Raw genomic sequence first — 26,428 nt, 5'->3', positions numbered from 1 at the left:
TTGAGATCATAGTGTATAGTTTATATAAATGTATATCACGGGCCTGTTGAATGCTTTATTCTGATTTGCTGAGAAATGTTCCATGGGTGTTGATAATTTTTTGGAAACTGCACACCTAACCTTTTAAATGTCTTAAAAATAAGCACCAGAACAATGTTTGTGGTAACCGTGGTATAAGAGGAATAATTGACTCCAGTCCTTTGAATTATTTGAAAATAATCCGGTGACTTCTTTTTATCGAGGGCACTTGATGCGAAGTTTGTCACAATGTAGCCCGTCATGTGTGTGGTTCGTAATTTCAAAATTTGTGTTCTGCACGTCGAGTTATCCTATGGGCATCACATGTCTTGTCAAAATAAGTGTCTGCTGCAGACGCGTCTAAAGGCTTATGATAAAAGAGATGCTCGTGTTTGCATAATTTCATGTGTAATCAGAGTTTACTGTTAAGTGAGTGTTTTGCATGTATTTTGTGAACGTGAGCGTTTATTTTCTTATAAACAGTTTTGAGGCGTGTGCAGCAAGCACTTATTTTGAGAAAGCATGACACACTGAACACATATTTTGAAAACGCAAGCAACACACATGACACTCCGAACACTTATTTTGAATTTGTGACCCTCGGATGAGCAGTCATGAGCCGCCACTGCATTTACACCAAATATTTCAGTCTTTGATAAAAAAAACCTGTAGGGTTAAAGGACTGCTTAAGCTCTTTCTTTCAATGTGGAGACAGAATGACGGAGAAATGAGCAATAGGTGAGACCATCAATATAATGAGCATTTAAATGTGTTCCATTAAAACTTCACACATGAATTTCGTCCTGCTTGAGTTCCTCTGAAGTGGCCGCCAATGCAACCTCTAAAACTTCCTGCGCTAATTTTAAAGCCATTATTATAAAGTGATACATAAATGAAGTTTCAAGAAAGAAACTGTCGAAGGATACTTTATGAACTGTGAATCAAAATGTTGTTCATTTAAAATGCAAAAAATGATTTCAGAACAGCGGGCTCTGTAAATGTTTGATGGCCCACAGCGCAGGAGTTACTGTAGACATATATAGCCAGGCCTACTTCATTTATCCAAATGTCAAGAGTCAAGCTGTCAGATGTAAGTTCAACGTTCACATAGTATATATGACTATGTGAAAGAAACCAAGAAACCATGTTGGTATCACATCATAAGGCATTTCTGTTTTCATTACCATGGTTGATGATGTTAATGTGAAAATACTGCCATCTACTGGTAACTTTTACTATAACAAGTTATAAAAGTATTTCTGATGGAGATAAACTGATGTTGTTAAGACCCAAAAATAGTACTGTTGTAGTTCAATTGCACAAGCGTCACTATAATGAACTTACATTACCCTTAAGTCAGTTTGTTGGTTTAAAGGCTGTTTGGTTATTATAAATGGCACCATTGCAGCTCGCAACTGAATATTAGTTTAAGCCATCCAAGCTAAAGTAACATACTGTAATTACTGTTCAGGTAAAGGTCAGGCAGTAATTACAGTGTACCAATAAAGACAACAGTCTAATGAATTATTTCTGTACCTCGCCACAAGAGGTCAGTCGTGTCAAACTTTTAATTCATTTATTCACGGACGATGAAAAAATAGCGTACACGTTAAGCAGTAGCAGCCTATTATAGTACATAAGTAGATAAAACACTGTAAAATACGCATAGAGGAAATATACATGTAGAATTGTATCCGTTGGCAAAACTTTTATAAAAAATTCAGAAATAATGTAACCAAAGTATATTGATTACATTGTACTTATTGTGTACATTCTGGGCAGCTTTGGGTTAGGGGCGGGTTTATATTTAAAACGTACTGTAGGTGGGTAATAGTTGCATTATTTTTGTTATAAGTAGGCCTATACTGTAGTATATATTAACCCGCTTAATATAAAGTTTTACATCGAATAGTTGAGTTTACTATCTGGTAACATTTTAAAGGACCGTTTTGTTTTGATATTTGGCATTACTATTAGAAGGAAGCGCACGTGATGCATGGCTGAGTAAGGAGAAGGGAGTGGCTTTACGCTCCACATCTACCTGTGACTCTCGGAGCTGGACTTTGAACTGTGGGAAGGTAACAGGAAAATCCCAACGACTCAGCTTTGCAAGGTTAGTAAGAAACGTTTAAATAATTTGTGAGTAAAAACCTTACTCGAGTTGTTTGCTTTACAAGAATTATCATGTACATCAATTTCAAAGTCACTCCTCAGAGAATTAAGCTATCTTGTTCTTGTGAATTCAATAACATTTCCAAAGTCTTATAAAGTCGATAGGAAAACAGAGTTAAATGACTATTTTGTGAGATTATTTCAGATGAATCTATGTGTTATATGTATAAGAGTCGAGTAGAAGGCAAGTCTGCGCAGGTTAAGTTATGTGTGCGCGCATTCCAGTGCGTACTTGAAGCGTGTGAAGATTCTGACTTTGTTTCACAACCTGCTGTCCAGGCATCGACAGTCCACTCTATATGGCATTAATAAATGTAAATAAGTCGTACAGGTAGTTGCCATTTTTTAAACTTATAGGCTACTGAACCACCGCATTTGTTGGCTTTGTGTTTATACATAATTATAAAATTGTAACACCGTGTGCAGGCTATTTCAGTCGAATACGATATTATATGCCTTGAAGACTGTTTAATAAAATGTTAAATAGTAAAAATGTATTCTTTCCAAGTGTGTTTGCTAAAACTGAGGGCCCAGGACAAATTTTATTTGCCCTGCCTAGGGCCCAAAGTGTACACAGTATGTTGTCTTTTAGAGGACATTAGTGGACAATGGACGATATTTAGTTGTCCCCCATGATGAGCGCCCTGTGTATTTAATGCATTTAGCTTTTGAACTTAAAAGGAGAAAAAGTTTGATAGAGAGACCTTCCTACTCTCAGCTTTTTCTTTCATTCAAGGGATATGTAAACAAAACAAAAATGAATTAACATTCAACTTGATATACTGTTATTAGTTTACCCATTACAGTACGATAATAGACGTGCACTACTTCTCTATTTGAATAATTTGTGTAAAAATTGTTCCTCAAATTCATATTTTTAGATATTTGAAATACAGGTGGGGATCCACCCAGTGGTAATGTTTTCTCTGTATCTCTCGAGCTAGTGTTGGCTTGTAAAAATTTCTCCAAATCTCCAAATGTCAGATCCCACACAGCTTTTATCAGTGTTAGTTTAACCATTTTAGAGCTTCGCTAACAGCCAATCAAGTCTGATATTTTTTCTATTATAACCTAACCAAACTGTAAAAAATAATGTTACATTTATCCCCATGTGACTTTGTAACCTCAGCCTTGTGCCAACAAATCTGTCAGCTGATATAACCCAAATTGAAGAAATGAAACAAAACACAGCTGATACTTTTTTATTTACAATTCATAACTAATTTGAACAGCAACACTGAATGACTTTGCTTAATCTTTGTTTTGTAATAGCAGAGCCACACAAATGCTTTGTTATTAGTCACCTGTATACAATACTATGCATTGCACAACTGTTTTGTGCACAAATACAGATAACGTGGCACAGTCAGACTTGACTGAGATAAAAAGAAATGTAGCTTTACTTCTAGGAATTCATCGCCTCAGGCAAACAAAACAGCCAGACAGAATACACATACATAAACCTCATCTTCAAGTGCTTTCAAAAGTCATGTAAAAAAAAAAACCACTGATCTCAGTACAGTGTTTTTCTTCTTGTTCCCATCAATATTGTATCTGCTTATGAATTTCTTAAAATTATGGTGAGCAGCACATGGTTGATGGTAGACATTTTGACTTCCATAGTAGGATAAACAAATACTATGGAAGCATATGGGTACCGTCAACTGTGGTAACCATCAATAATCAAAATATCTTCTTTTGTGTTCAACATAACAAAGAAACTCAAAATAATTAGGGTCAGTAAATCATGAACATTTTTTGGCTGAACTATTCCTTTAAGGAGTCCTATCATATAACGTTTCTTGATCTGTGTAACGCTGGGATGAGCACCACACACCAAAAAAATACAATTAGGGAGGTGTGGGTGCATGCTTGTGTAAGCACATGAACACAATGAAGCCAATGTGAGCAAACACAAGGAAACTTTGGTCTAATAGATTTTAAAGGACGTTAGGAAGTAAAATCATGGTATCGAGCAATTCCATGTAGAGAGTAACTTTACCATGTAAAATAGTTTTCACATTGGTTAAGTTTTTATGACTTCCATATTTTCTTAGAATAACTAAAAAAACTAAAGTGCACTGTACAAAGTGAAAGTTGGATTAACTAAAAAAAAAAAACACTTAAAGGTGCAGTGTGTGAATTTAAGCAGCATCTAGTGGTGAGGTTGCAAATTGCAATCAACAGCTCAGTTTACAGCTCATCCCTCGCTTTTAAAAAGTATAGAGAAGCTACGGTAGCCGCCACAGGTCAAACATGTCATCGTTGGAGACAACTTAGTATAAAAGTTTGTCCGTTAAGAGCTTCTGTAGAAACATGGCTGCACAAAATGGCGACTTCCATGTAAGGGGACCCTCGGTGTATGTAGATAAAAACGTCTCATTGTATGGTAATAAAAACATAAGGTTCATTATTAAAGGTCTTTATACACCCCAGATAATATAGTTTTGCATATTATTTTGCATTTCTATCAAAAGATCCTTTTAAAAATTACACACTGCACCTTTAAAATATTTTAGTTTTATTATTATCTACTTAAGCTTTCTCACTTTAAGTGAAAAATTTAGGGTGAAAAAACTTTTAAAATTACTTCAATTGGTAACACCTATTTTTTTAAGCTTTTTTCACTTTAAATTTTCACTTAAAGGGGCCATGGCATGAAAATCTGACTTTTTTCCAAGTGCTATGATTGTGTCCCCAGTGCTTCTATCAACCTAGAAAATGCGAAAAAGATCAACCCAGTAACTTAGTTTTGGTAAACCATTCTGTACAAGCACATGAAAAAATAGGTCATTGAAATTTGGCTCCCTTTATGATGTCAAGGAGCTCTTATTATAATAATACCACCTCTTAATCTGCACTATCCAACCACAGCACTGCCATTTAGTGCAGAGAAAAGCACAATTAAGTTTTAATTGCAACAAACAACCATCATTGTGATCAGTGTTTGCATTTCAGCAGCTCATTTGCATTTTAAAGGACACGCCCAAAACCGCACATCTTTGCACACACCTACAAAGTGTCAATTTTAACATGCTATAATAAATTATTTATATGGTATTTTGAGCTAAAACTTCACATATGTGCTCTGGGGACACCAAATATTTATTTGACATCTTAAAAAAGTCTTGTGCCATGGCCCCTTTAAAGTCAGAATATGTAAGTAGAAAAAAACTCTATTTTACCAAGTATTTTTTTAATTAATCCAACTTTCACTCTTCTGCAAGATGAGATGATAGTGTGGGGAAATCTTTGAAGGCGTTACCTGAGGATGGCGGGTGATACAAGCACCCTTTCCTGGAAGGTACCCTCCCAGGATTGGGATGGGGGCATTAAAAGCCCGGACTTTGGTCCTGTTGGAGAAGGTGGCCCTGTGAAGATCATGAAAGTGTGCTTCAGTAGCAGCAATAATCTCAGCAAAAACTTCAAACTGGTCAAATGTGACAGCTCATGGCAGATCAAGGTAGGACTCATGAGGAGAACTTTAAGTACTTCTAGTATTTCATATGGTAAAATAAATTGTCTGTATAAAATAAATACTCTAAAATAACTTAACAATCTGTGTTTTCGTTCTACATCAGACCATTATTCAGTCTATTCTGAACAGTGGGCGATTAGGCCCAAACGTGCAGAATCCAGGCTGCTTTGGGCTGAGACTTAAACATCTTAAATCTGAGGAGTTGCACTGGTTGCACCCAGATCTTACTGTGGGAGAGGTGGAGCAGCGGTACGAGAGCCATCACGCTGAGGCTGAGTGGAGATACAGGACTTTTGAACAGGAGAAAAATTGTTGAATTAATTTTTCTTTATTTGTTGTCTTGTTGTCTTTACAGACACATTTTCTTATATGTGCGTGCGTTTTATTTCAGATATGACCTTAGAATTCGCTACATTCCACCTGATTATATGAAAAAGTTAAAAGAAGACAGAACCTTCTTGTTATATTTCTATCAACAGGTGAGCAAACATTATTTTCAGATGTCCTCAGACTTTATGTAGTTTTCTATGCTTTTGTTAAGAAATTAATTGAAATATTTGTGATAGGTGAGGAGTGACTACATGCAGCATCATGCTAACAAAGTTAGTGATGGAATGGCTCTACACCTGGGCTGTTTAGAGATTAGGTAAATAACACTATTATACCCTATAGTTTTCATTCATTTCACGGTTGTATTCCTTTTTTTGTGTTGGAAAGTCTTTTCAAATCGTTGCTACATGTGGGTTTCATGTGTTTTCAGGCGGTTTTATAAAGACATGAATGCCAAAGGTCTAGAGAAAAAGACGAATTTTGACCTTTTAGAGTAAGTTCATGTTTTCCTTACAAAATTCAGATATTAGGGTCATGTGCTTTATTTTTTTAAATACCTGTATGTTGTCTCTCTACTCCTTTCAATTAGGAAAGAAGTTGGTCTGGACCTGTTCTTTCCCAAGGGACTTATTGACAGTATGAAGGTCAAGCTTATGTTTCATTCACACATGTTTTGTTTTTCACATGTTCATGCTGCAGAAAATGGCCTTTAACTGATAAGGGTTTAGTTTAGCACAATCAAATTAAACTTCTTCATCTAAACTGGAGTTTTATTTTTAACAGCCTAAGCAATTGAGAAAGCTCATCCAGCAAACCTTTCAGCAGTACTCTACATTGAAAGAGGATGAATGTATGATAAAGTTCTTCGAAACCTATGGAGAGTTTTCCAACTTTGATGAGGAAGTCTTTCAATGTGAACTCGTGGTAAGTTTCACAGTTTTACAACTCAAAATGCAATCACCAATGTTTAGATTATCTAGTGAGTTGTGTCCATGCATGACTTATGTGACCAAAAGTTGACACGCTCTGTCTTTTTTAATCTACTCAGCAAGGATGGAGTCTAGCAGTGGATTTAGTCATAGGTCCGAAAGGCATTCGTCAGCGCACCAAAACAGACTCCACGGTGAGCAACTTTATATATTTTTTAAAAATACTTTTAATTATATTGTAATCTTTTATTCAAATTAATCTTTATACATTCTATTTATAACTGTATTTTAATATGTTAAATATTTTACTATTAAAATGAGACCCTGGACCACTATACCAGTCATAAGTCACACGGGTATATTTGTAGCAATAGCCAACAATACATTGTACAGGTATGGGTCAAAATTATCCTTTTTTAATGCTAAAAATCATTAGGATATTAATTAAAGATCATGTTCCATTAAAAGATTTTTTGTACATTTCCTACAATAAATATATCATAAAATACCCTTATGACTGGTTTTGTGGTTCATGGTCACATATAAGTTTATTCAATTTAATTACCGTTTGAAAATTTAAAATTCACTTTGTCTTGCTCTACCCAGGCGGTCTTTCTCGCTGAATACAAACAGATCCGAAGCATCAAGTACAATACACAAACTGATGGCAAAACATTATTACTCATTGATATTGAGGGTGCCAGACAGGTGAGAAAATTCTCACCTTAGTATCAAGCTATAAAACGCATATGCACAACTTTTTTCCTGAACTTGCTGTGACCTTGTGCATTCCTAGAATCTCTCGATCAGCGTGGCGTCTCTGGCCATCGCAGAAAACATGGCCGACCTGATTGATGGCTACAGTCGGTTTATAAACAACACAGACTCTTCTTTGATGGCTAAAGCAAATAAAGGTAAACCGCAAGGTAAGTCCCAATTACGCTTCCAGATACAGATGTCTCATAAGATGTCTGCAAAAAAGATCCTTAAAGAAATACTGATCATTATTCATGATTTAAATTTTCATTTTCTAAGATAAATGACCGAAAGTCTTCGGTTTTATCTCATGGTAGAATTTATGCCAGCATTGCTTCATATCATATGAAAGTGCTGAGTGCTGTGCGCTTTTTATGATTAATGCTTGTATGAGAATTGCCACATTTCTCAGTATTGGAAGTTGAGATTTATCTTCCCTGGCTTAGGTGCGCCATTGCGCAACTCTCTTCCTGATATTCCCTCCGGGTGAGTACATCAACATTCCTCATCTCTTTTCTTATCCTCAGAACCACAAAACAGAAAAAATATTAATTAACTTTCATAAATTTGATATACAAAACATTTAATATATTTCTAAAGACATTGCACATGAAGGCATTGGTACTAAATTACTTTTTTTTTGTTGTTCTTGTCCTTAATTAGAAAGAAAACAGACTCCTTCAGATACAGCAGTGAGTAACAGATACTTACAGTGTTTATTTACAGTTAAAGCAAGATTCTCTCAGCTTTATATTGTATGCTATTATAATTTCCCCAAAATAGGAGTAACATTCACTCTTCTTTTTTAGATTCTGATATATACTGTGAAATCCCAGATGAAAAGCCTCCACCACCTGGTATGTGAAGAAAGTTGTTCATTCTAAGTGTTTACCCAAACTCACTTGTTTTTGTTTATACTGCACAATAGCATGTTTTACATTGAAGTGGTCATCTCATACTGTAGCTTTCATATGTGTTAAACAGCAAAGGTTGGACTCTTGAGGAAAGAAATAGTCTTGAAAAATTTGCTGGGTGAAGGGTTCTTTGGAGAAGTTCATGAAGGAGTTTATCAGAAAAAGGCAAGTTGGCCCATTATAGTAATCTTGCAAATAGTAAATCATGCTTGTATGTCACATTTTCCCTTTGCATAAAGCTTATGATAATTTGACAGTAAATTTTGCAAATCTTTTCAATAACTTACCTTTATTAATATTACACATTTTGGTGATTCTCACGAAATCCAGACGTTAAAGCTGTCCAGCATCAGATCTTTTAAAGAAACCCTTGAAGCCATTTTTTGCACATATAAGATTTAGGTCTGAACTTACTATAGCCATTATTTTATAGCAACATGATATTACATTAAATATATGCATTTACAAACTCATGTTTCGGTAATGAGAACTAAAAAGTTGTCTAGGTACTATGACAAACAAAATTTCAACTTTTATCTAGAGAGAAAAAATAAGAACTGATTATTTATTATGTCCCTTCCAACAATTTCTGAAAATGTTAGTTTCTTGAGGGCTTAAACAATGATTGAAAATTGTTGCGGAGGATGAGAACATTTTTCTTGGACACATTTATATTCCTTATTATTGTCTCTACATTTACCAATGATCACCAAATACCACATCTTTCTTTACTGTAAATGTTTATAGTATAACATGCACTGCAGCTTTTTATTTTTTAGATTTTTTAATTATAAATATTTCCATGTCAAAGAACCCAAATCCAGTCATGGACACGTTGCTGTAATTAAAATTTTCTCCTTAAATGTGGAAAAAACAACAAAATTGGTTTGTATGATGTCATTTGAAATCATGTGCAAAAATAGTACATGAAGAGATGTTTGTAACTGTATGCTTCTTATTTTAAAACTCTTACTTTGCATTTACTTCTTTTATCAAAATGTTTCATGACACCTCATAAGTCATATTTCGCGAGAATCACCAATTTTTGCTGAGGTATTATTTGTGACCCTGGACCACAAAAAACTATTTGACTGTCTAGAATCTGAAGGTGCAAAAAAATCTAAATATTGAAAAAATCAAGTCCTAGCAACACATGTTACTAATGATAAATATTTGTTTGACATATTTATATTTGGAAATTTAATAAATATCTTCATGGAACCATTTTGACATAAAAAAATCAATAATGTTGACCCGTACAATTTATTGTTGACTACTGCTACAAATACACTTACTTGCTATTTATGACTGGTTTTGTGGTTCAGGGTCACATTTGTGATTGATAAGATTAAACTTTATTGTTATTCCTGTTCAATTAGATTTTCTATAGTACTTTTCTTATTGTGCATTGTTCCAAAGCAGCTTCACAGACACTTGTTAGACAGTATTGTTCAGACGTACATGATTATAAATTCTAATAAAGCATCTAAATGGGAATAATTGTTTTGATTAGAATGGAGAGAAAATCAGTGTTGCAGTGAAGACTTGTAAGGAATGTGCTCCTGATGTCAGAGAGAAGTTTGTGGGCGAAGCAGGTATGAGAATAAAGTCTCAGGTATTTATTATGGACATAAGTGATTTGAAGGCTTAAAATACCTGTACTGATTAACTTTAAATGTGTAGCCGTGTCATGTAGTGAACTTCTTCATGAATTTTTTTGCATCCGCAAAAATTATAGGAAGGGTCATTCAGAAAGAAATTGTTTGAAGAATTTCATGTTGAACCTTTTCTTGAGGATGATAGCAAAGTGTACATACGATTTTCACTTAAAGAAAGCAGAGTTTTCGTTTATATATATTTAATCATGTGGCTTGTTATTCAATTTGACATCTTTGGTTATTTTTTAAGATTATGCTTTGCTCACGGGGGTAAAAACAAATAATACAAAAAAACGAAAAATATGATTGTTTGAATTTATACAAATTACCCACCTTATAAAATATGTAAAAATTGGCATTAAATACACTAAGTTTATTCTTTCTTACACAATATCACCCCCATCTAGTTATCATGAAGAACTTGGACCATCCAAACATAGTGAGACTAATAGGCGTGATCGAGGAAGACCCTGTATGGATTGTCATGGAGTTGTGTCAGCTAGGAGAGGTAAGCAACAGCATAACGGATGCTGGATATTATTTTGTACTTGATTATTTGATGTACTTGGCACTATACAGTACTTTAAAATGCATCTTATGGGAAATTGCAGAGCCGATAACATTGCCACTATGAGTTATTAGATGAGCAGTGTGGTATTAAATTATATGAGATATACGAGAGAGGTGTTTACATCACTTTTAAATTAAACCAATAAAATTAGAATGGGTAAAATTTGGTCATGGACAGTTTAATGAGAAATGCTTTGAGTTATGATTGAATTCCTTGACTTTCATATCTTGGCCAAGCTGACTGTACTTTAACATTGAGATATCTTTTTGTCAGGAGACATTTTCAAAAAACCAGGAGACCTAAGCTAAAAAAAATTACTTTTTAACTATTTTTCTTTGTTTCATTACTGTTCATGTAAAATAACTAAGTTCTTAAAAGATCTGGTTATGTGGGTGAACACAAAGACGGCGTTATTTTTTAACTCTGATAATGTTTCACAAATCATCATGTGGCCTAAAAATGTTCCTTTGTGTGTTTTAAGGCAGCAGATTTCATTTCAATATGATGTGCAATATGAAAAATGTTGGGAAGTCCATTTATTAAAATAAACTAACCATTTTCTAATCAATTGTTGTACTTGTAGCTGGGGAAGTACTTGAGTAAAAATCAGCAGAGTTTGAGCAGCGTGACACTCGTTCTCTTCAGTCTACAGATTTGCAAAGCGCTGGTCTATCTGCAAGGAGTGAACATGGTCCACCGGTAAGACTGTTACTATTACTATGCACAAAACATTCACCATATCAGTACATAATGCAGTGACACACAAATAACTTTGTTTACATGAATATTTACAGTATTAAATTAAAATGTTTCTTTGATGTTTGTTATTGTGTGTCTATGCTTTACAGAGACATAGCTGTACGAAATGTGCTTGTTGCCACACCTGAATGTGTGAAGCTGGGTGACTTTGGTCTATCCAGATACATAGAGGATGAGGAATATTACAAAGGTAACCTGTTTTACACACTCATAGAAGTAAAAATTTGTTAAATTACCAAAAAACAGCAGTGTTGTCATGTTTATATTCTATTGAATCATAGCTATATTCATCTTGAATTTTCCAATGTCACATCATGCAAATCTTTAAAAATATGTTTTGTTTTAGTAGTTGTATTGGGTTTAGTAACCATAGAAACTTCTCATTATCTTGGATCATGTCTGCAGCATCTGTTACCCGTTTACCTATCAAATGGATGGCACCTGAATCCATTAACTTCAGGCGCTTCACAGCAGCCAGTGATGTGTGGATGTTTGGTAAGTGAATAACAGCAAATCATCAGATTTACAAGTCACTCACTGACAACCAACTTCATTAATTCATACAGACAAACGCTTACCTGAGTTCAAATACATTTTAATCTCCTTTATTATTCATCAAGTACTTGGAGAACACTAAGAAGTAAGATTTTTTTATGAAGTGAATTGAAGCTTTGCCATGTTTAACCATCCACAGATAACATAAACTTAATTTTTACAAATTATTAGACTGTATCTGGCTTTCATTTCGGTCACGACTTTATACCAGTTTTGAACATATTGCAGCCGTGCTTGATACATTTATTAAAAAATCATATTAAAATAAGATTAAATTCAATTTTTTAAGAGGCTCTTTTAATGCAAAGCTCAAGTAAATAATAAAAATTTATAAAATAAACATCAACTTGGGATCTAGGGGTGACCCCGAATAGTCGAAGATTCGATGCATCGATAGGAGAAGCCTGATTCGACTACCAATCTCACAGTCGAATCGTCGCGGATGTGTTATGAAATGAGGATCATTTAATTTTGGCCGTATACGGGTGCACACATTATCTGATTTCACATATAACAGCTTTCTCCCAATATATTAATATACAGCATATTATGATAATGCTGCAAATAATATGTGCAGTAACAGCTTTCAATAAATATTTTTAAAATGCCTTAATAAATCCAAAATCCCCTGTGACCGGGCTACACGGAGGTTTCTTCGTTAGTAAACCATTGCCTTTTTGTTTCTACATTTAAAAGACAAAGCTGGCAATTATATTATGGCTATACTTTTCTATTCTTTTAATAATTTATTTTATTTTCTTTATAAATCACTCTGGGTTATCTGATTTATCTATTTGGCTTGTGTTTTGTTTCTGTGCTCTTGAGGCACTTTGCATATTTATTATGCACTTTGTTACTTCTGACCTTATTTTATTTAAAAAATGTATCTATTATAAACGTAAATTCTGATCTAATTTAAGTCTGCACATTTTGGATAGCTTTTCGTTGTATCGATGTTGCGCTATTGCGTGCTGGCCATGCTTGCGCATGTAATTTAGCCGAACGGGCTAGGTGATCTGCGTCTTATATTTAGGAGTTCATCAAACTAAACATTAAAAAACGGATGTTTTTCGACGGGTATACGTTTTTAAAATGTATTTATCATACATTTTGGTTATCTTGTCAAAAGTTACACTACAAAACAGGTAAGCCGTTTTTTTAAAATTCGGTGATGAAACGGAAACTATCTGCACCGAACCTATTTCTGCCTGACACGAATGTCTTTCTTGTGATTTAATATTATGGTTGGTGTTCACTTTTAAATGATAGCAAAGAGATTCCTGAAATAAATAATATCATCCGGTCTTTCTGTATCTAAAGTGAATACAGAGATGATCAAAGTCAGAGCAAGCAAGCAGGTATTTCTGTGGTAAATAATAACGCGTAGTGTCTATAAAATCATTCATTTCAGTGTTTTTCTTGTTATAAATTTACGTTTAATGAATTGTAAATAAAGATTCGTTTTTATCATTTACAGTCACAATCACAAATTATTTGTCATTTCTCATTTGTCGGGGTTTTTTTTGGTCATGACTGCTTTGACGCACTATATCTCCAAATTAAATAAAAACACTGAATTGTAGCCGGGGTTTCCAAGGCAGAATCACCTTTGTTATTTTTTTTTTAGGTTTAGTTATCAAAATGTATTTTTGTGTGATGTTCTGTAGATCGTGGCTTTAAAATGTTATGAGGAATAAATAAACAAATGTTGCCTTATATATTTTACCTTAAAAAAATAAATATATAAATGCATCGTCAGTTTTGTCTTCGTTCATCACTTGAAAGACAGTTTTGGTCACTTTAACAGAAAGTTGTTTATGTGTGCTGCTTGTGAAAGAAAATAAAAGTTACCAATTTGTACCTGGTCTGGCCCCCTCCCAACCCATGCAGACAAACTTATATGATTCGACTATCGGTCGACTATGGAAAGATTCGACAATTCTGATTCGAATATGTAAATCCTTAGTCGAGGACACCCCTATTGGGATCTAATCATATGCAATATTCAGCATACTGTAGCTGCTTTTTAATCACCGGGCCGAACTGTTCTCATTGTGTAACAGTTCCATTATGTGCTGATCCGACCGAGCCGGTACGGTTATGGTTTTATTTTCCACTGTGGGCTCATAGTATCATCCTTCGGTATGTGTAACGCTCCATTCACACGGGACGTCAGCGTTAACGTTTCTCATTTACTTTGATTTGGTGACATCATGTGTTGCCGAATTGAATTGTGGATCTGTTGGGGTCGCGTCACTGGCATTGGGGAAGGGAACTTTTCAATTGCCAATGCAGGCGTCAGCCAATCAGATCGCCTTATGCAAATAACCTAGTGCAGACGCTAGGCAGTTACAGTACATTTATGCAAGACCGGAGAACATAAAAATCATTGCAGTGGATAACACTAGAGCTACACCAGCAATCACTAGCGCAACCAAACCAGCATCCTTGCCGTCAAAACAAAAGCCGCCTTTTTGTGTAGCAAAAAGCCTCAATGCTGTCATCCTGTGTAAATCGAGCTTCATACAAATGGGTTAGTCGTTGCCTTAGTAACGCAGATGATGGTATGCAATGTAAATAACAGGCTGAGAATGGTTTGTAATGGCGCTTTTCCATTGTATAGTACCCCACAGTTTGCTTCGGGTGAACTTACTTTTGGGGGCTTTTTCACAGGGTGCAGTACGTAGTACCTGATACTTGGCTTCCAAGCGACCCAAGCTTATACCAAAACGTGATGCGAAAACACTGTAGGTCACTCATTGGTCTGAGAGAATCCTCACTACCAGCGTCATCACTATAATGTAAAAGATTAGCTTTACGTTCGTGCTAGCTTGCGCTGTCTTTTGTAAACCTGTTGTCATGTAAACCTGTTCCCAAACTCCCTTTTAGCGATAAAAACATCCACAGGTTGAGAATCAGGAACACCATACCAGTTTTTTCCAGACTTGCAGTTTGTGAAGACACATTCGCTTTGCGCACGTCCGCAAATATGTTCTTAAATGCAACTTAAATGAGGCTCAGCAAAACGTGTCGACTGACGCCACGGGTGTTTGTACAGAAACTGTCATGTGAGACGGAGGTAGTGATAAACGCGATGTGCAAACATCTATTGGTGGTGGTCAATTTTAATTTTGTGGCGGACTGAGAAATAAATGAATGTATGGGAATGTACAACAACGCTCTCACATGTATGATGTCACAGCAGTAGGCAGCGCAAATATAACAACACGCCTATAATCCCTCCCACTCCAAAGTGTTACTAAATGGAAAAGCTAACCAAGCCAAAGTGAGGTGAGCTGACCTGACCTAAACCTTGGGGTACCATGCAATGAAAAAGCGCCATAATAGTGCCGTGCCAAACCAAATGGAAACATATAGTGCAATTCCACTGTTGGACTAAACCATTGTAAAATTTGGTTACTGTTTTGTTTCCATTTACGACACAATTACAAACCGCTCCGAATTCTCAGCACTGTTGTCTAACCGTTCATCACCCTTAGAACGGTTTGGCCCAATGAAAGTGGAAAGTGTTTTGTAATTCACCTTTAGAAAGTAATTTTTCTTCTTGTGTTGATCTTATGCAGCCGTGTGTGTATGGGAGATCATGAGTCGTGGTAAACAGCCGTTCCACTGGCTGGACAACCGTGATGTCATAAATCAGTTAGAGCAGGGCAACAGGCTGCCCAAACCCGAACAGTGTCCTCCTGCCCTGTACTCCCTCATGACGTGCTGCTGGAGCTACGACCCTCGCGAGAGACCCACCTTCACTGAACTCGCCTGCAATATCAGGTCTGGCCTCTTTTATCTGATTACTGTTATTGATATGGGATCATGCCAAGTGTGTAAATTATACTGGTGAGAACACTGCAGATATGACATGCTTTGTCTTTGAATGGACCGCTTGTGTACGGATTATGTACAGTAGACTTTGATGGCCTGTCTAACATTAAAGCTGCATCCATAACTTTTTTGATTAAAAAAAAACAAACAGCTATTGAGCAATACATTAAAACTTAGTGTTCAAACGTAAGATAAAAAGTAAAATTTTCAGTCCATTTTTGTACCTTAAAAGTGCTTTCTGTTTAAGCTGGCAGGAAAGGCAGTAATCCAAGTCAAGTTTACTTATATAGCAAGCAATTCATATACTATAACTCAAAGTGCTTTCCTGAGAAACATAAAAACTTGATTTGTTACTTAAGTAGAATAATTTAATTAAAATGTATGAACTGGAATTAAATGGTTTATTGTTAACAAAGGGTGCAGAACATTGATTAGTCAGCAAATAAAATAAAGAAAATATATTTCTTCATTTTGGATTCAGCTACCATCTCATCTGAGATCTGTGGTGGCATAATAGTAAAATGCTGTCTCACCATCTTTGGACAGAACACTAGGTACTTCCAGCTGACGCCATACTAATGATCGAAGAGGTCTATTAGGTTTATGTCCTACAAGCATATCTGCGATGTATTCCGATATTACAGCAGGCCCTTGAGTGATAGTAGCCCATAAACAAATAATTGCACTTTTAAATCAATTTTAAATGTGACTGAAAGCCAATGTAAAGATTTAGGACTTTGCAGGATTTAGTTGCTTCCATCCACACTGTTAGTAATGAATGTGAGAGCTTTTTTAATATCCATATAGGTCAATGTAAATAAAACCTATATTTCAGTCATGGCAGATCTTGGGATACATTTTAGTACAGTATGTATGGTCATGACATGTCTCGGTAGAAGTAGATCTGCTAACGCTGCTGATGTTGTTGCAATATGCAGCAATGCCCTGCAAGCAAACCTGCGATGGTCCTTTATGGGCCCACTTAGGGCCAGCCTAAGGGCCCTGCGCAGGTTTGCTCACTGGCAAAACGTTGGCCCCTTAGCGCTGGCCCTGCACGGGCAGCTCTCACTTAGCCCCCAGGAAGTCCTCATACAGCAAAATCAATAAATAAACACTGATGAATGTGTATATTGTCCCAATCTTACAGAGTGTTAAAAGTAACACTGAAGCAGAATTAAAAGCTCTGTTATCCCCTCTCTCACCATCTCTGAATTGCATTTTACATCTTAAGGGCGATTTATAGTCGTGCGTAGGTCCTACGGCGTAGCTACGGCGTAGGCTATCCGTAGCCTGTGCGTAGCTCTGCGTAGCCTGAAGCGCACCTCACAAAATTTCTAACAGCGCGTCGGCTCTACGCGGACCGTAAGCGCTGTGATTGGTCCACCAGAACCCCTCCCGTCAGGTAAAAAAAAACGCGTCATAGGTATTTCCGTTTGAGACGGTGAAAACAAAGATGAGCCAAGTTGAGGAGTGATTTAACTCAAACTGAAACATAAGTCGCTGTTTATTTACTTCCATCATTGCTGGTCTTCTCAAATTATACACAACAAGTTGCTATTTCTTCTTCGTTTGTGGGTTTACTTGCTTAGCTGCTTCTTCTGTGACGGCTTCTGCTGCTACTGTGGTTACACGCGTGATTACTGCCAACCAGCGGTTTCGCGTGTGTTTGCACGTCGATGCGGACGGCGACGCACAAGTATAAATGAAAACCGACGCGGAACCTACGCCGTCGCTGCTACGCCGTAGGACCTACGCACGACTAAAAATCGCCCTTTACTTGTGGAGTAATTTTCTTACTCAAGGTTTATTTATTTTTTTCATTTGGAGTCACCACTGTTGTGATCTGTGTTTGTTTTAGTTGAACTTGACTCTTGAGCATTGGCTTGTTACTTTTTTTAACCACCATCAAATAATTGCTCTATAACATGTTGTTAACCCACAAAGTTATAGCAGTCAAAAAAACTGAACAAGGTAGGAGTCAGGAGTCAAGGTCTACTGGAACGGACACTGATCACAATGGTGGTGACTTTGAATGAAACAAAAGCTAGGCCAAAAGTAAGAAAATGACTCTACGGATAAGATGTAAAATGCAATTTAAGGTTTCAAACAGAGATGAGGGGATGGCAGGGCTTTTGATTCTGCTTCATTGTTGCTTTTTTAACACTCTGTAGGATGGGGCAATGTATACATCCAGCAGTGTTTATTTAACCCGGGGGATTTTGCTGTATGAGGACTTCCTGGGGGCTAAGTGAGGGCTGCCCATGCAGGGCCAGCGCTAAGGGGCCAACATTTCGCTAGTGAGCAAACCTGCGCGGGGCCTTTAGGCTATGCCCACACAGGGCCTTCGTAGGCTTTCTTGCAGGATGAGCAGGTAAGTAAGTGATGCTGCTGCAATGTTATGCACAAATTCCCCCGTAAACAGATCCAGAAGTTGGAGCTGGGGATGGAGGCAGGTGATTTTTTTGTCATTGGCTAAAAAATTATTTTAAAAAGCCAATCAGTTTGAGTAACATTGATCTGGCGGATCAACCTGCACCTCTTGAACTATGTCATTAAAGCAACACTATGTAGTTTCCATGTAAAAATGACTTACAGCTCCCCCATGTGGTTGAAAAGCGCAACAGTGCCTGGTATCAGACACTCTTCTGCAGGCAGGGGGAGGGGCGGGGCTGTGTGCTCTACCCTCCACCGCCACTTTCAGAGTCTGCTTGTAGGTTGCAGCAACACTACAATTTGTCCAGTTAAAAGTTGTTCTATCACTGAAATAATTTTAGAGACATTATTTAAAGGTAAAAAAACTACATAGTGTTGCTTTAACATTGCATTATGTAATTTTAAGTTGAATTTGTATTTATATTTAATTTAACAAAGCACTTCTTATAACAGCGACGTACACCAAATGGAGAAGGAGTTGGAGGTGGAGAGAGAAAGAGACAAGGCTCGTATGACTCGTTTCATCGAGCCAAAGTTTAGTGAACCACCACCAAAGGTAGCAGTTAAACTCATACGCTGTTTGTTTGTCAGTACACTCATTCAGAGCACGTTCCTCACTGCATTATATAACCTCATTATATAATCTCCAGCCTTCCAGAATCAATACATCCCGTTTTGGAAATACCCTTGGAGTCGGCCTGCACCTTCAGGTAATGTAAAGACTCTTTTCGATCAAGAACCACTGTATACATTTCTATTAGCGTGAGTTGGGTTATTTTGAGATTAAATGTAAAATCAACATTTGTGTGTTTTATTGTCACCAGCTGAATGAGGCCTTATGTGCCAGTTCACCAGACCTGGCCAGCCCATGTGATTACCAGTCACCTATTGACTCAACCAACAGCCTGTCTCTTCCCAAGGCCTCGCCCCGACGCCTCAGTCTCGGAGTAAGCTTAGACCATTTTGATGGCTATTACCAAACCATTCTTAAAATGTATCTATTGTCTATAGAAATCGTTTATTGCAGTTGTACAACAGGGCTTTCAGTTGATTTTATGAAATGAACACTCTTTGGGATAATCCATTAGAATTGCTGTGGTTGTTTGTGCATTAGCAGGAGGCTGAGTTCAGCTTTGTGCCGCCCAGTAAGGAAGACGCCCAGCGGCTTTGGCAGGCGGAGAAGGAGCGCATGCAGGAAACTTTGATGATGCAGAAAGAACAGATGGAGGAAGACACAAAATGGTTAAAGAAAGAGGAAAAGCTTTTGGTAAGGGGGGAAACCTGTAACAAACCCAAGTGTACCCATTTTATATTGTAAGGACATCACTTAAATCTATACAGTGGCAGTGCGTACATTTTTATGCATACATTTTAGTTATACAATAAGATGTACTGCTTTTTATCATAACCTTTTTTTTTTCTTTCTCAGGATCCAATGGTTCAGGATGGCACAAAACTTCCTGAGGTGTGTGTGTTTTATTCTTTAATCCAAATGATATACGTTATACATTTCCAATTATATATATGGTGCACTTTAAAACGTTTGCCACTTGTGCAGATCAATCGTATACTTGACAACCTTAAAATGTGTTTTTTATTTATTACCAGACACCTGAACCATCACTTAATAATGGTAAGTCCCGTTGTACGGATAAATTCCTTTGATTTCAGTCATGTCCACACTGATTATACGACTGTTTTCGGTGTCCTCTCATAGCGGATCTTCGTCTGCCTCCTTCAAAACCACCCAGAATAGCAGTGCAGGTAAGGCTTGTTGAGAATGATCGAAAATTGTGTACTGTATGCATGCTGTACCTTTTTTCTTTGCTTTCTGGAATGCTATGTTCTGAAATTTAACAAACGACAAACTGATAATCAGCATTAACCACCACACCTCTATGCATTAACCGTCCTACAGGGACGCATTTTTATATATCGTTGGAAAGCTGTAAGATTGAAGTTTTCGTATTCCATCACCATTTTGCAAAAAGAACAATGTATTAAGAGTAATTTCCAAATATCAAATATCACGTGTTTTGTCAAAATAAGTGCCTGCTGCACACACGTCAAAACCGTTTATGTTTATATTAACAGTAAACTCTAATTACGCATGAGATTATGCGAGTATCTGGCAAACGCGAGCGTCTCTTTTATCATAAACCCTTTAGACGCACCTGCAGCAGGCACTTATTTTGACAAGACACGTGATGCACATAGGATCACTCCATGCGCAGAACCACACAATTATGAACCACACACATGACGGGCTACATACATGTTGTGACGAACTTCGCATTGTGCGCCCTCGTAAAAGAAGCCGCCACTGGTTTTCACATTTCAAAAAACATTTTTGCATTAACAATAATTCAATGACAGTAATTTAGTAATTTGTGACAAGATTATGCAAGTAACTGTTGTCACACATGCCTTTGTTGGTAAAACCCCTAAAAGTGTGACAAAAACCTAATTTTTTGTGATTTTAACTTTTAAATTTGGATCAGAACTTGTTGTTGGGTGTAAAAAAATATTTGTATGTTTTTTTAAATATAAAATACATAATTAATTGCATTACTTTTTCTTTTTAAAAATAAATTTAAACTAATATAACTATTTTTTATTTAATATTTACAATAGCAAACACTTCAGTGAACAACTAAGGCCCTGTTTACATTAGAGCATTTGCGTTTTAAAACGGCATTTTAAAATGAAAACGATCCTCGTTTATACTGGCATTTTAAAAAGAATCTCCATCCACACTGTACACGACCATAAACGCATAAAACATGACCAATCACTTAACTGGGCATGCGCATAAAAGTGTAAAATAAATTATTACTCTAATAATAGCTTAACTTTGCACATTAATGCAGCCTAATGGTGTGCGATATTGACAAAAATTCATACCTGGATCTTTTGTCGGCAACTACATAAATGCACCTATAAAAATGTGTTTCGGAGAGTCTTTAGCTCCCCCCTACAACAAATTAATATGATTAATAGGTTAATGTTGATGTTATAAACCAAACAGAAATGTCTTTATGATTTAAAAAGGACGCATTCAAGTGAACAGTACTAAACAGTTGGGAACTTGAAGCAAAAATAAATTTAAGCAAATGCAAACTTCAATCAAACATAATAAGAGGTAAACACCAAATAACTTATCTTTCCTTACCGGTCGCTGTTCAGTGTGCAATTAATTAATAAAAATTAATATGACATTAATAGCAACACAGAAATAGCAAAAAGCGCAATCGGATACACGAGCATTAAATATTAATATGACATTGATTGTATTGTTTTTATTAATTTATATTCACAAAACTTATCAACAAAACATTGATTCAAATTAAGAGACAAATTATATTAAACGAAATTCATTTTAAAGTAGCAAACAAAACTTAAATTAAACTCGAAAATAATGTCTGACCCATTACAATTCTCCCTTCATATTGGCCTTTACAACGCCCTATATGGCGTTTAAAATTACAGTCTATCTTTCGTAATAAGCTAACTAAATTTAAACAAAACATAAACAACATTACAACAATATTCAAACTCAACAATACTCAAACATAAATATAAAACAGACATTATCTATTAAGGATACATGTTAAAACAATCTGATAGCATTTATAAAAGCTGTTTGGTAGATGTTTACTATTTTTGGCAAGACCTCTGTTGCAAACCAACATTTACATGAATAAAAATTATTTTTACTTTAAAAATGATGCGCTGTCACGTTAAAATCAGCTGTTTGTTTACATAAGACTACGTTCATTTACACTGCAGCGCAACATCTGAGTTCTCAAACTAAAACATGGTCTGCAGTGTTTGCGAACGAATCCGTTTATGAGGGTCGAAAACGGTGGTGCAGTGTTATTGAAAGGCGTAAACGTAGCAAAAGTAACGTGTTTTAAAGGATAAACGCATTAATGTAAACATAGCCTAAGTGTTTTAAAGTGTCTTCTTTAAAAAGAGACCAAGATTTTTGTCTAGACCAAAGAATGTCAGAGTTATATTATTTTGAAGGTTTTTCACTTCCCCCACAATCAAAAAGAAGGACAATTTAAGGGTTAACTTAACTTAAATGTTTCGTGTATTAAAATAGCCGATCAAATCTTTAATCCAGCTGTGTTATAAGTGGGATAATGTATAAAAGATAATAAATATTAAAGGTGGGGTGCATGATTTTTGAAAACACTTTGGAAAAGGATGTCGGGCCGAGTAACAAAACACACTTGTAGCCAATCAGCAGTAAGGTGCATGTCTACTAACCAGCATCGTTGCCTGGGTTGCGTATGTGTGGGGTGGCTATATCAAAAGAAGGTCCAGATTCTATTGGGGTAGGGCCGTGTTTGTTTAGGTGATTTCAAATGTCAACATTGGTTTCCAAAGATCATGCACCCCATCTTTAATAACAAGATTGGGCACTGCTATTACTATGAATGGGGGAAATGCAAAGCTCAATATGGTCGCTCTGGTGTCTAAAGTCCCGCCTTCCTCCGAAAAGAGCCAATCATCAATCGATTAAGACTGATAATTCTTTGGGAGAGGGGCTCTGTGTCACTTTAGCTGAACCGACCCTAAAAATGTGTTATTTGAGCTTAAAAAACATTTGATGTCAGGTTTAATTGTTGGTTTAAAATACGTAAATTTTTTGTGTCTTCTGTCTTTTAGCCTGCACCTACAGCAGAGCTGGACCGCTCGGAGGACAGCGTGTACCAGTATGTCATGGAAGTTGTTAAGGTGGTTGTGCAGCTAAAAAACGACATAAACACACTGCCATCTACTGAGTACATCTCTCCTGTCAAGGTGAGGGTCTGACAGCACAAGAGCCTAGGGCAGGTGTAGGCAACTTCGGCCCCGGAGGGCCAATGTCCTGCAGACCCCAGCTCCAACCCTGATAAAACCTCGCCTACCTGTAGTTTTGAAGTGACTCTTTATACTTTGATTAGCTATTTCAGGTGTGCTTGATTAGACCTGGAGCTAAACTCTGCAGGAAATCTGCACTCCAGGACCGACGTTGCCTACCGCTGGCCTAGGGCATTTTTGCACTGATGTTTATGCTGTATGAATTAATTTCACTTTTTTTGTAGAATGTTGGACTCTCGTTACGAAATCTGATCAACAGTGTGGATGATATACTACCAACACTGCACCCGTCTTGCAGGATGGAGGTATTTCACTAGTTAATGTTCTTTCCTGTGGTTTTACAAAATTGAGACATATTGCTAATTTAATGCATAATTGTCGATTTTTCCAATCTGAATGCACTTTGTCTCTCAAACCTGCTTTTAGATCGAGGGTACGCAAAAGTTGTTGAATAAGGACTTGGCTGAGCTTATCAGTAAGATGCGTCTGGCCCAGCAGAACGCCATCACCTCTCTGAAGGAAGAGTGCAAGAAACAAATGCTGGCAGCCGCCCATAGTTTGGCCATGGATGCCAAGAACCTGTTAGACTCTGTAGACCAGGCACGTGTGCGCTCAAACCTGGCCAAACCCAAACCAGAGGACGCCGCCTCAGAGGACACAGACTAAAGACTTAAACAAACATGAGTCACAGTTTTATGATGAGACAGGAATACAGTCTGCTTGTATAAGAAGCTATTGTAATGCAATAACACAGGAGGATGTAAACACAACGAGACATAAAACTGCCTCAGTTTCAACTGCCTCACATTTTTACAGCTCTCTTTGGAAAGTTTTATGATTCTAAAAACCTAATCTTTTAGTTTAGGACTTTTTTCCCTATATTTTGTCTGGAGTGAGAGAATGTAGAGAGATGTTAAGAATTCGCTTACTTTATCCAGTATACTGTATGAGCCAGCATTTCTATTGATATTGTGTCTGAAAAATGGCAGAAAACATAATCCAGCAAATATGCTTTTTTTAACATTTGGAGTTTGGAAATGTCATTAAAATATATGTTAACTTCATCTGCACAGTGTTTATTGTACAAATACAAAATGATGAAGTTAAACTATCCATATAATAATGCAAGAATAGCATAATAAATAGCCTTATTAACTTAAATAGGGAAAAGGATTGTTGTTTCAACTTAAAATAACACAAAAGTGTTTGTGCTGCCTTAAATTTTTGTTAATTCAACTTAAAAAAAAATTGTTAATTTAACTTAAAAATGTTAGTAGACTAAACATTTTTTAGTTACCCAATATTTTTTTGGGGCAGGACAAACACTTCCTTTTTTTTTTAAGTTGAAACAACAAATCTTTTTTACAGTGTTGTTGACATCAAATGCCCTGCCTTCATAGCCTACAGTAACACATTTTGTATAACAGTTTGCAGACACTATCCAAACTATGCAGATAAACATCTGTTAGCCATGTCAGGACAGATTCACCACACATAGCATTGTCTGTAGGTTTGTGTCACTGTAAAAATGTGAAAAAAGTGCTAAGGGTTCTTCGATGTTATTGTGGTTCCCATTTAAAGGACAAGTTCGGTATTTTGCACTTGGAGCCCTGTTTTCGGATTGTTTATGATGGAATGGAGCGGTTTTGACTGAGATTTGGACATGTGCTGCTGGCCCGAGAATTTTCGGTTTCTGTGGTATCACCCCCCCAACCCTCACAACGGCTGCACAGGTGCACTGGAACAATCCTTCCTAAAATGCATTAAACTTTAGTTTACAAAGACGTGAAACTCACCGAGTGGTCGGGGGTGTTCAGTGGTGTGCTCACACAAAAATCGCTGCAAAAGATGCTTTCCAACAGGTTTTATCATAGTTTTTGTCCAACTCTATTGACTTGTATTAGATGTGCTGTGAGGTACACTGTAATAAATTTCTGTAGAAATTACAGTATTACTGGGTATTACTGGCAACTAGCTGCCAGTAACTTACTGTAGATTTTACATTTATGTTATTTTCTGGCAACAGCTTGTTTAAAGTTAAATGAACATGAAGCATTTTAAGTCATTATCTTCTACAGTAAGTTACTGGCAACCAGCTGCATAATTACAGCAAATTTTTTACAGTGTATGGTAATACTCTGCGCCGGGAACGTTGTTTGTATTCTTGCAATTGGCAAAGGTGGATTATCGCCACCAACTGGGCTGGAGTGTCTATTATTTAAGCTCTCAACGGAAGAATATAAGGGTGTGAGTCGTTTGGAAAAATAGGTCCACAAGTTTACAACGAATGCTAAAACACCTGTTGGAGAGCATCTTTTGCGGCCATTTTTGTGTGAGCATATCGGTGAACGCCCCTGACCACTCGGTGAGTTTCGCGTCTTTGTAGACGAGGGTTTGGTGCATTTTGGGAGGGATTGTTCCGGTGCACCTATGCAGCCATTGTGAGGGTGGAGGGAAACCGAAAATTCTCGGGCCAGCATCATATGTCCAAATTTCAATCAAAACTATTCTATTTCATCACAAACAATCTGAAAACAGGGCTCCAAGTGCAAAACACCGAACTTGTCCTTTAATCAAAAGTTCTTAAAAGAGCCATTTTTCTTACCTTTACAGCACCTGAATAACTTTTGGTTAACATAAAGATATTTCAGATGTAAAATGTACAAATTAAGGTTCTTTTACAGTATCATATACTGAAGCACCTTAATTTAGACTGCCGTTCATACAAGGGTAATGGTTTATTTTATATCACCTACTCCCAAAACTAACCTCACCCAAACCTTTAAAAGGGGACATATCATGAGAATCAGACTTTTTTCCATGTTTAAGTGCTATAATTGGGTTCCCAGTGCTTCTATCAACCTAGAAAATTCTCTGCAAGCCTGTGAAAAAATAGCTAATTGAAATTTGGCTCACCTTGTGATGTCATACGGGGATCTTATTATAATAATACCACCCCTTAATCTGCATTATCCAACAACGGCACTGCCATTTAGTGCAGAGGGAGAGAGAAAATAATTGACAGCACAATTAAGTTTCAATTTAACAAACCACCATCATGGCGATCAGTGTTTGCATTTGATCAGCTTATTTGCATTTAAAAGGACACACCCAAAATCGCCACATTTTTTCCTCACAACTAC

At 36.6% G+C, this 26,428-nt stretch overlaps 1 protein-coding gene across 3 annotated transcripts; it reads left to right on the top strand.

Annotated features, from left to right (window-relative positions):
- The first annotated feature begins 1,974 nt into the window (after nt 1-1,974).
- Nucleotides 1,975-24,354, top strand: ptk2bb (protein tyrosine kinase 2 beta, b). 3 transcript variants are annotated; one of them, XM_073855943.1, is made up of 31 exons: nt 1,975-2,131; nt 5,418-5,653; nt 5,772-5,953; nt 6,063-6,147; nt 6,235-6,314; nt 6,429-6,491; nt 6,588-6,642; nt 6,782-6,922; nt 7,047-7,121; nt 7,534-7,635; nt 7,724-7,841; nt 8,130-8,169; nt 8,347-8,375; nt 8,493-8,540; nt 8,668-8,762; nt 10,111-10,192; nt 10,663-10,763; nt 11,410-11,525; nt 11,675-11,775; nt 11,991-12,080; nt 15,725-15,929; nt 18,867-18,969; nt 19,064-19,123; nt 19,238-19,360; nt 19,528-19,680; nt 19,843-19,878; nt 20,022-20,046; nt 20,131-20,177; nt 23,091-23,225; nt 23,510-23,590; nt 23,712-24,354. In XM_073855943.1, exons 2-31 carry the CDS (start codon nt 5,462-5,464, stop codon nt 23,949-23,951), a joined length of 3,003 nt encoding a protein of 1,000 aa, XP_073712044.1. In that variant the 5' UTR covers nt 1,975-2,131; nt 5,418-5,461; the 3' UTR covers nt 23,952-24,354. The 3 variants fall into 3 exon arrangements, with proteins under 3 accessions (XP_073712044.1, XP_073712043.1, XP_073712042.1); XM_073855942.1 differs by having other exon boundaries at nt 7,724-7,853; nt 19,531-19,680; XM_073855941.1 differs by having other exon boundaries at nt 7,724-7,853.
- The last annotated feature ends 2,074 nt before the right edge of the window (nt 24,355-26,428 follow it).

The sequence above is a fragment of the Misgurnus anguillicaudatus genome, chromosome 18 (assembly GCF_027580225.2).
Source record: "Misgurnus anguillicaudatus chromosome 18, ASM2758022v2, whole genome shotgun sequence".
Lineage (NCBI taxonomy): Eukaryota > Metazoa > Chordata > Actinopteri > Cypriniformes > Cobitidae > Misgurnus > Misgurnus anguillicaudatus.
The sequence above is the reverse complement of the archived record's forward strand: the minus strand, read 5'-3'. Positions and strand labels throughout refer to the sequence as shown.

What these genes read in the sequence shown, in the direction of transcription:
- ptk2bb (XM_073855941.1), top strand. Translation starts at nt 5,462, where the DNA reads ATGGCGGGTGATACAAGCACCCTTTCCTGGAAGGTACCCTCCCAGGAT. An exon ending in TGTTATATTTCTATCAACAG is followed by an intron (nt 6,148 to 6,234) that starts GTGAGCAAACAT and finishes TATTTGTGATAG; the next exon opens with GTGAGGAGTGACTACATGCA. An exon ending in ACGAATTTTGACCTTTTAGA is followed by an intron (nt 6,492 to 6,587) that starts GTAAGTTCATGT and finishes CCTTTCAATTAG; the next exon opens with GAAAGAAGTTGGTCTGGACC.